The 10,172-nt window shown below is 48.2% G+C and overlaps 1 protein-coding gene across 1 annotated transcript; it reads left to right on the top strand.

Moving 5' to 3' along the window:
• Positions 1-367: 367 nt before the first annotated feature.
• On the top strand, positions 368-8,576 carry LOC308154316 (V-type proton ATPase subunit S1-like protein; the record flags this gene model as incomplete). The annotated part of the gene is made up of 7 exons (XM_080527479.1): positions 368-433; positions 780-946; positions 1,390-1,473; positions 4,651-4,701; positions 7,560-7,671; positions 7,941-8,072; positions 8,340-8,576. The coding sequence occupies 7 exons, from the start codon at positions 368-370 to the stop codon at positions 8,574-8,576; spliced, it is 849 nt and encodes a 282-aa protein (XP_080383605.1).
• Positions 8,577-10,172: the final 1,596 nt, after the last annotated feature.

The raw sequence follows: 10,172 nt of genomic DNA, 5'->3' as shown, positions 1-10,172 counted from the left end.
GATGTCTCTATCTTTTTAGACTTGTGATCTGCTCATGTGTAAATACTGTAATGCAGGTTTGATTGAATAGCTGATTCATATGTTTTCCATCTCATTTCTTTCACAACTAGATGGCATCGTCAAAAGCACAACCCATGATACACACACACACACACACACACACACGCACACACACACACACACACACACACACACACACACACACACACACACACACACTGAGAAGCTGCTCTGTTACAAAATAATACTGTACGATTCAACTGACATTGTGTGTGTGTGTGTGTTTGATGTGTGTGTGTGTGTGTGTGTGTGTGTGTGTGTGTGTGTGTGTGTGTGTGTGTGTGTGTGTGTTGCAGATCCAGATGGGATGGGTCTGGAGAGTGCCGAGGTTTACATGCCTGAGGAGGAGAACCCACTGAGGAGGATCATGGAGGTAGAGACACACACACACACACACACACACACACACACACACACGGATTGCAACGCATCTCCCCTCCTCTCCCTCCCTCTCTTCCCTCCCCTTCCCTCCCTCCCTTTCTCCCTCCCTCCCTCCCTCCCCCAATGTCTATAATGTCTCCTATCACGACGACTGCCAGTGGCCCCTGGCCTGAGCTAGATTACTCTTCCTGCTATGACTGGTGGATAGACGATCCACTTGCTTAGTCAAATGTATTGATTGTAAGTCGCTTTGGAATAAGACCTCTGTTTAATGCCCAAAATGTAATGTAAATGTCCTCTCTCCCACCCCCCCCTCCCCTCCTCCCCCTCCCCCCCAGCCCTACGGATGGCACCAGAACAACGGGCAGCCCCGCAGCAAGCGGAAGCTGCTCCAGCAGCAGCAGCCGGTGGTGGGTCCGTACGGCCCGCTGGCCGTGGCCTACGGCGGGAGGACCTGCATCCTGTTCAGGGCCAAGCGCATGGCGGTGCGCTACCGCAACCACAGGTGGGTCAGGGGGAGGGGGGGGGGGGGGGGGGAGGGGGGAAGACCTGCATCCTGTTCAGGGCCAAGCGCATGGCGGTGCGCTACCGCAACCACAGGTGGGTCAGGCAGGGGGAGGGGGGGGGAGGCGGGGGGGAGGGAGGTATGGGGGAAGACCTGCATCCTGTTCAGGGCCAAGCGCATGGCGGTCCGGTACCGCAACCACAGGTGGGTCAGGCACCTGCATACAGGGGGAGGGGAGGGGGAGAGGGGAGGGAGGGAGGGGGAAGGAGAGGAGAGAGGAGAGAGAGAGAGAGAGAGAGAGAGAGAGAGAGAGAGAGAGAGAGAGAGAGAGAGAGAGAGAGAGAGAGAGAGAGAGAGAGAGAGAGAGAGAGAGAGAGAGTGTCTAGAAGTGGAAGACAGTTGTAATGACAGGTAACTGTATGGATACGTACTTACTTCCACAGCTTCGTGGACCTGACGGAGCGGACCTTCGGCCCCCACGCGCCCGTGGACACCAAGGGCTCCGTCTGCTCCAAGGACAAGGCTACGTACGTACCACAGAGGCTCATGGGATACGATCATAATAATAATAATAATAATAATAATAATAATAATAATAATAATAATAATATTAACAATAATAGTAATAATGATAATAACAATAACAATAATAATAATAATACGTATAATTATAATCATAATAATAATACTGATAATAATAAGTATAATAATAATAATAATAATAATAACCTTTATTTGTATAGCACTTGTCCTGCAGACGTTGCAGCTCAAAGTGCTTTAATCATTATATAAATCATCATATAATTATCTAGTCATTTAAAGGCAATATTAAAAACATCACACTTCCTCCAACTCTCAACATAATCTCTTCTAAAGTGATCTAATTGGCTTAGAGCACGTCATTCAAACAAAACAGGAATGATTCCACAGTATTTTCCACCAAAATACAGAGAAATGAAAAGAACAAATATAAGAAAAGGACAAAAATGCTTTCTTATTAGTTCATCCACTCTTTTCATTTCTGCTTACGTACATATATTTTTCAGATCTCTACACGAGTTTCAAGGTTTATTGTTATGTCACATTACACAACGTACGTCCACAGAGACTCATGGGCTACATACAATCATAATAATAAACTCTAGGGTTAGGGACTGTGTGTGTGTGTGTGTGTGTGTGTGTGTGTGTGTGTGTGTGTGTGTGACAAGGCCTCCCTATAGTCTCCCTCACCAGTCGCCACCTTATCGCACCATCTCACAGAGAGCTCCTGTGTGTGTGTGTGTGTGTGTGTGTTTCAAGTTTCAAGTTGTATTGTTACATCACATTACATTATGTGAGTGTAAGAGAGTAACATACATCAGTTCCTGACATTGCAGCACAAGACAATAAGGCGATAAGACAATAAGGCGATAGTCATGATTCAAGATTAAAAAAGTGACAATAGTACTGGACACAAGGGACACATAAAACAGGATACAATTAGCAGTAAAACTAGTAATAAAATAGATCAAGTAGTAAAGTGGCTGTGAGCTTAAGGTTTAGGTAGTCTGTATACACAGGGTGTATCCTCCTCTCCTCTCTCTGTCCTCTCCTCTCTCTCTCCTCTCCTCTTTCTCTCCTCCTCTCTCTCTCCTCTCTCTCTCCCTCCCCTCCTCTCTCTCTCCTCTCCTCCTATCTCTCTCTCCTCTTTCTCTCTCTCCTCTTTCTCTCCTCCTCTCTCTCCTCCCCTCCTCTCTCTCTCCTCTCCTCTCTCTCTCCTCTCCTCCTCTCTCCTCCCCTCCTCTCTCTCTCCTCTCCTCCTCTCTCTCTCTCTCCTCAGACTCATTCTCTCTACTCTCTACAATCACATTACAAGTTTCAAGGTTTATTTTTACGTCACATTACACGAGATGTAAGAGAGTAACATTCTTATATATATATATATATATATATATATATATCAGTTCCTGATATTGCAGCACAAGACAGCATAACAACTAGTAATAAAATAGATCAAGTAGTAAAGACTGTGATCTTAAGATTTAGCTAGTCTGTTTACACGGAGTGTGCTTGGGGATGATAGTAAATTGTCTACAGTGGACTTGTTCATGAGCCAGATCGCCTGGGGGAAGTAGCTGTTGGTTGTCAATCATAATAATAATATAATAATGTTTTTATTTGCCACGCAATCAACTTGTCAGTCAGTTGTTGGAATTTGGTATTTTTTTGCTCTAGGCACAGGGTCAGCCATAGTCGGCACCCCTGGAGAAATTAGGGGTTAAGTGCCTGGCTCAAGGGCACATCAAACCAGCGACCTTCTGATTGCTAGCCGGCTTCTCTAACCTCTAGGCTACCGCTTGTGTTGATGAAACACATTTCGATGTGCACCTTTTTATTTTTATTTACGGAAATCCAAAGGCCTTTTTTTTGCAGTGGAGAACCAATCAAAATAGTGAAAATACCACTGCTCACGTGTGACCAGACTTAGCTGAGGTGCTGGAGATGAAGAGTATCAAACAAGAGGGCAAAAAAAGCAGCATCCACTCAAATCTGTGCAGAAATCGTCGTTTTTTTATTGCGAGCTTTCTTGTCATAGACCTTCTTTAGTGTAGAATCACAAATCATTGTGAAGTCATGCTTCATTCACTTGTGGTCAGCCGAGCCATCTTTGTATGTACCGTAGTGTCAAAAATGTCAAAGAGATGACTTGGGCAGATAGTGGTTTTGGAATGTAACAACAAGCATTCTGATAGGCTGATGGCATAGTAGGCAATAATGCCCAGTGAATCAGCAGTATTAGGAGAGTAGAGTTAGGCAGATATCTCAATTTGGACAAAATATGACCTAGGCAATTATGCTATGAGGCTAACGAAACGCAAAGTGATGTGTAACAGAATCTCCTGAGATGTAAAGAGCCTGGGGTGGTGGCGTTGGCTCTGAGAACATTTGGACAGTCACAGAAACAACAAGCAACAGATAACATGAGCACATAGAACACAGAGTTAACGAACAGGCACAGGGAACAATTAACACAGCAATGTCCAGGGGGGAGGGGGGGGGGGGGGGGGTGGCAGGGTTAGGGGAGATGGTTAGGGGTAGGGAAGGTTGTATGCATGTCCAGGGGGGGAGGGGTTGTGGCAGGGTTAGGGGAGATGGTTAGGGGTAGGGGAGGGTGTATGCATGTCCAGGGGGGGAGGGGGGGGTGGCAGGGTTAGGGGAGATGGTTAGGGGTAGGGGAGGTTGTATACATGTCCAGGGGGGGAGGGGGGGTGGCAGGGTTAGGGGAGATGGTTAGGGGTAGGGGAGGTTGTATGCATGTCCAGGGGGGGAGGGGGGGGGGGGGTGGCAGGGTTAGGGGAGATGGTTAGGGGTAGGGGAGGTTGTATGCATGTCCAGGGGGGGAGGGAGAGGGGTGGCAGGGTTAGGGGAGATGGTTAAGAGTAGGGAAGGTTGTATGCGTGGGAGAACAGGTAGGTTTTGAGGTGGGATTCAAAAGTGGAGAGTGAGGGTGAGTCTCTGAATGGTTGAGGGAGAGAGTTCCAGAGGCGGGGTGCAGCTCGTGAGAAGGCACGGTCTCCGAAGCCTTTGAGTTTCGTAAATGCAGAGTAATATGTAACAGAATCTCCTGAGATGTAAGAGCCTGGGGCGGTGGTGTTGAGGCTCTGAGAACATTTGGAGGGCGTCTCTCTCTGGTCTGACGTGTGTTTGTTTGGTTTTGGTTCCAGGCTGTCCCTGAGGTTCGGAGATGTGGAGGACTTACGAGGACTTGTCATCAGGTAAGAGTCTCTCTCTCTCTCTCTTCCTTTCTTTCTTTCTTTCTCTTCATCATCTCCATCTCTCCTCTCCTCTCTCTCTCCTCCTCTCCTCTCTCTCCTCCTCCCTCTCCTCCTCTCCTCTCCTCCTCTCCTCTCTCTCCTCTTCTCCTCTCTCCTCCTCTCCTCTCTCTCCTACTCTCCTTTCTCTCCTCTCCTCTCTCTCTCCTGTCCTCTCTCTCTCCTCCTCTCCTATCTCTCCTCTCCTCTCTCTCCCTCCTCCTCTCTCTCTCCTCCTCTCCTCCTCTCCTCTCTCTCCTCCTCTCTCTCTCCTCCTCTCTCTCTCTCCTCCTCTCCTCTCTCTCCTCCTCTCCACTCTCTCTCCTCTCTCTCTTCTCTCTCCTCTCTCTCTCCTCTCCTCTCTCTCCTCTCCTCTCTCTCCTCCTCTCCTCTTCTCTCTCCTCATCTCCTCTCTCTCCTCTCTCTCTCCTCTCTCTCTCCTCCTCTCTCTCCTCCTCTCTCTCCTCTCTCTCTCCTCCCCTCCTCTCTCTCTCCTCTCCTCCTCTCTCTCTCTCCTCAGCTTCATTCTCTCTACTCTCTACAATCACATTACAAGTTTCAAGTTTCAAGGTTTATTGTTACGTCACATTACACACAATATAAGAGAGTAACATTCTTATATATATTAGTTCTGGATTTTGCAGAACAAGACAGCTTAGCAGTACAACTAATAGTCCCTCCATCATCTCCATCTCTTCACCTCTCACTGTATGGACCTATCGCTAAGCCACGCCCCAAAATAGAAATTGTCCAATCATATCACAGCAAAAGTCACTACAGGCAGAAAACTCGGACAAACAACTCGCTAATATCTGATGGTGAAAAGCTTCTAGACTAAATATCCTTGTCATCTTTTAAAAAAAACATGTCTATGACTTGCTGTGGTAAATCAGAAATCAGAAATTTGCCAACTCCCACCATTGTAGGTCATTGATTGTCATTCAGTCACGGTCGGTCAGTCAGTCACTGTCAGTGAAGCGTTGTTTGTTAATCCGAGTTTTCAAACGGGGCGAGGCTTAGCGATAGGTCTATTCTCTCTCAGTACATTTCTACAGGAGTTTTCTCTACACATTTTTTCATCATCAGTCATTTGAATCTTGTTTCAAGATTCAACCAATATATAATAATAATAATAATACAAATAATAACTTTTTATTTGTATTGCACTTTTCCTGTAAACGTTGCAGCTCAAAGTGCTCCAATCATTATATAATCATCATTTAATTATTTAGTCATTTAAAGGCAATATTAAAAAGATGTTTTTTTTTGTCTTGACTTGAACATACAGTATTTGCTGAGGTTGCATCCCTAATGTAAACTGGCAGTGAGACACAATCTGGAGCATAAAATGAGAATGCAGCCTCACCAAACCTCTTCTTTTGTACATGTAGAGTACAAAATACGTAGTGAGGGAACATAATGTGCTCCAATGAATATTCAGAGTCGACTCCTGATGAATGCAGATCAGACAAGGACAGACTGTCTCAGCTGTACTCTACTGTAGCTGCAGTGCAGGGCAGTTCTCGCAAACCAAACACACACTTTAAAAAAAAAAAAACTTAGACTGGTTCAATGCCATCACAACAGAGACCCAAGAAAACAGAAAATGGAGTGTTGTGTGTGTGTTTTGTGTGTGTTTGGTCTGTGTGTGTGTGTCCGTGTATGTGTTTGGTGTGTGTGTGTGTGTGTGTGTGTCTGTGTATGTGTTTGGTGTGTGTGTGTGTGTGTGTGTTTGGTGTGTGTGTGTGTGTGTGTGTGTTCGGTGTGTGTGTGTGTGTGTGTTTGGTGTGTGTGTGTGTGTGTGTGTGTGTGTGTGTGTGTGTGTTTGGTGTGTGTGTGTGTGTTTGGTGTGTGTGTGTTTTTTTTTTTTTTACCTTAGACTGGTTCAATGCCATCACAACAGAGTCCCAAGAAAACAGAAAATGGAGTGTTGTGTGTGTGTTTTGTGTGTGTTTGGTGTGTGTGTGTGTGTGTGTGTTTGGTGTGTGTGTGTGTGTGTGTGTGTTTGTGTGTGTGTGTGTGTTTGGTGTGTGTGTGTGTGTGTGTGTGTGTGTTTGGTGTGTGTGTGTGTGTGTGTGTGTGTGTTTGGTGTGTGTGTGTGTGTGTGTTTGTGTGTGTGTGTTTGTGTGTGTGTGTGTGAGTGTGTGTGTGTGTTTGGAGTGTGTGTGTTTGGTGTGTGTGTGTTCCCCCCCGAGATCCAGATGGTATGGGTTTGGACAGTGCAGAGTTTTAGTACCTGCTGAGCAGAACCACCCAGGAGAGTTCTGGAGGGACACCTCACCTGTCAGGTGACCCTGTGGTGCTATAAACTAACCCTGCCTCTCCTCCTCTCCTCCTCTCCTCCCCCCCCCTCTCCACCTCCTCCTCTCCTCCTCTCCTCCTCCCCCCCCCCCTCTCCTCCTCCTCCTCTCCACCTCCTCCTCCTCTCCTCCTCTCCTCCTCCTCCTCTCCTCTCCTCTCCTCCTCCTCCTCCTCCTCCTCTCCTCTCCTCTCTTCCTCCTCTCCTCTCCTTCTCCTCCTCCTCCTCTCCTCTCCTCCTCCTTTCCTTCTCTCCTCTTCCCCCCCTCCTCTCCTCCTCCTCCTCCCCCCCTCCTCCTCGACTCTACCTCTCCCCCTCTCCTCCTCTCCTCCTCTTTCTCTCCTCCTCCTCCTCTCCTCCTCCTCTCTTCTCTCCTCCTCTCCTCCTCTTCCCCCCCTCCTCTTCCTCCTCCTCCTCCTCCTCCTCCTCCTCTCCTCTCCTCTTCCTCTCCTCCTCCTTCTCCTCCTCCTCTCCTCTCCTCTTCCTCTCCTCCTCCTCTCCTCCTCCCCCCCCCTCTCCTCAGACTCCAGATGTCCAACATGTTCTATGAGTCTGCGGGTCAGAACTGGTTCACCCTGGACAGCATCCACATCCACTACAACTGGACCCACGAGGCCACCTTCAACGCCAGCGAGGTGAGTAGAGGATTTTTTACATGTATGAATTCTGTAAGAAATGGAGGAAATGTAAGGAAGAAAGAAAGAAAGAAAGTTTTTTATTTTTTATTTTTTATTTTTATTTATTTTTTGTTTCCGTTGTATGAATTATTGTTGCTTTATCTTGTTTAGCAAATATTGGAAATAAACATATAAATCAATCAATCAAGTGTAATTTAAATCCCCCCTCCCCCCTCCCTCCCCCCTCCTCCCTCCCTCCCCCCCCTCCCCCCCTCCCTCCCGCCCAGGTGTACGCCCCCGCCACCTCCTCCTACCACTGCCAGCATGTCAGCAGCCAGCACAAGTACGACACCCTGCTGGTCCCCAGCTCCCACCAAGACACCTCCTCACACTGGCACATCACCTTCACTGACTTCCAGGTGAGGAGGGGGGGGGGGAAGAGGACAGGGGGGGGGGCGTGGGTGGTGACTGTTTGTGATGTTTGATGTTTCCTTGTGGGAATATAGGGTGGTTGTACACTTGTTATTTGTTTCTTGTTTTTATTTTCACTTTTTTACCTATTTCTTTTAACCTGCTATTACTTTTGCTCTTTAATTATGTTTACATAGCCTATGTAAAGCACTTTGTGACCACTGGTCTGTGATAGGTGCTATAGAAATAAACTTTACCTACTTACTTACTTACAGATCCAGGCCTTCAACGTTCTGTCCGGCAAGTTTGCGTCGGCGACGGACTGCGCCACGTTCCTGACCCCGGCCATCCTGATGGGCCTGGTGACCTCCCTCATCCTGCTGCTGGTGCTGGCCTACGCGCTGCACATGGTGGTGCACCTCAAGCACATCGACCGCTACGAGGAGCACAAGGCCACTGTCTACTTCCCCCGGAGCCCCGAGGCCGAGCTGCCCGACAAGAACAGCCTGTGAGGGAGGGAGGGAGGGAGAGGGAGAGAGGGAGAGGGAGGGGGGGAGGAGGGAGAGAGGAGAGGGGTGCTAGCTAAATGAAAAAAGCATATTGGGTTAGTTCTATACGGTTTCTTTGTTGCTTATCCCAGACAAGGACAGCCTGTGAGAGAGGGATGGATGGAGAGGGAGAGAGGGATGGAGGGAGAGGGAGAGAGAGAGGGGTGCTAGCTAAATGAAAAAAGCCTATCGTCGTATTAGTCTATACGGTTTCTTTGTGCTTATCCGCTCGAGTTCGGTAGCAACAACGTTTCGGTAAGGTCAAAGGTACAAAGACCAGACACGTCCAAGCGTTGTTACTTCTAAACAATCCCATTCTGGAGCATTACAAAACTATTCAGATACCTTTTTTTTTTTTTTTGCATTTGACGTGCATCTTGACATCCAGTTCCTGTGTGAGGTAATTGGATGGAAAATGGAAATCCCTCTTTTCCCAGAGAAGGGTCAAAGGTCAAGGGAAGGGTTGTGACGCTGGGGTCAGAGGTCAGGGGGAGCTGGAGGGCACAGTGTCTACAGGGTTTCACTCCAGCCAGGCAGCCACTAAAGACCCCCCCCTGCCCCCCCTCCCTCTACATCCCTGACCCTGGCATCTCCAAGCAGTATCACCTTACCCGACCAGTACCCAACACCACAGAGATGCTATGAGCTCATTTTGTTGGGCAGATGCCATGATGCAGCTGAATTAGCGGCATACTAATATTAGAGGCAGGCTAATATTAGCATAGCTAGCTAGTGTTTCCCAGTTTTTGGTGGATTTGGTGGCCTAGTGAGGGTCATGGGGTCAAGGCCCGGTTCCCACAGGGCTGCAGCTAGCTAGCTAGCTAGCAGGGTGGCACAAACATGAGCGCTCGACAACAAAGGTTTTGTCAGGTGACACTCACAGCACAAACAAGGTGGGGGGCACAACCACTGGCTCTGGCACCACCATGGCTGGAGTGAAAGGATTACTTGTCTCTACTTGTGCCCTCCAGACCCCCCCTCCCTCTGGGGTTTCCCACCCCGCCCCTGGCTTCTTTGACTTTGACTGCTATCCCTGGGGAACTTCCTGTGAAAAAAAGAAGGCCTTTTTTTACAAGACTACCCAGCCAGAGCAAAGACGTCTATACTGGCTAACTAGCACAACACGGGTTAGCGGCCCTAGCGACGAGTTAGCGCTAGCTGCTAACTCTAAAACTCTCAACTACTGAAAGACTCAACAGGAAGGAGGAAGGAGGAACTATGCTGCACAAGACTGCCCGTCGGAGGGCGATGAAGGATCGTAGACTCGGGGGGACTTCTTGGGGTGACTTCTTGGGGGTGACTCTCGAGGTGATTTTTGGGGTGACTCTCGAGGTGACCCCGCTCACGGAGAAGGGAGCGTACGGACAGGGGAGGGGGGCTACGGCTCTGGTTCTGACTGCCAAAGTGAAGGATTTGCCATAACGGATTGGCGAAGGCCAGACTGGGACAATGTGACTGTGATGAGAAGTAGCCTACATTACGTTACGTTACTGCAATGTGAAAAAAACCTACGTACTACATACTGTATTATGTACAGATGTATCTCTCTATGAAGTCTTT

This window comes from Nansenia antarctica, assembly GCF_963989245.1.
Source record: "Nansenia antarctica genome assembly, chromosome: 3".
NCBI lineage: Eukaryota > Metazoa > Chordata > Actinopteri > Argentiniformes > Microstomatidae > Nansenia > Nansenia antarctica.
The sequence above is the reverse complement of the archived record's forward strand: the minus strand, read 5'-3'. Positions and strand labels throughout refer to the sequence as shown.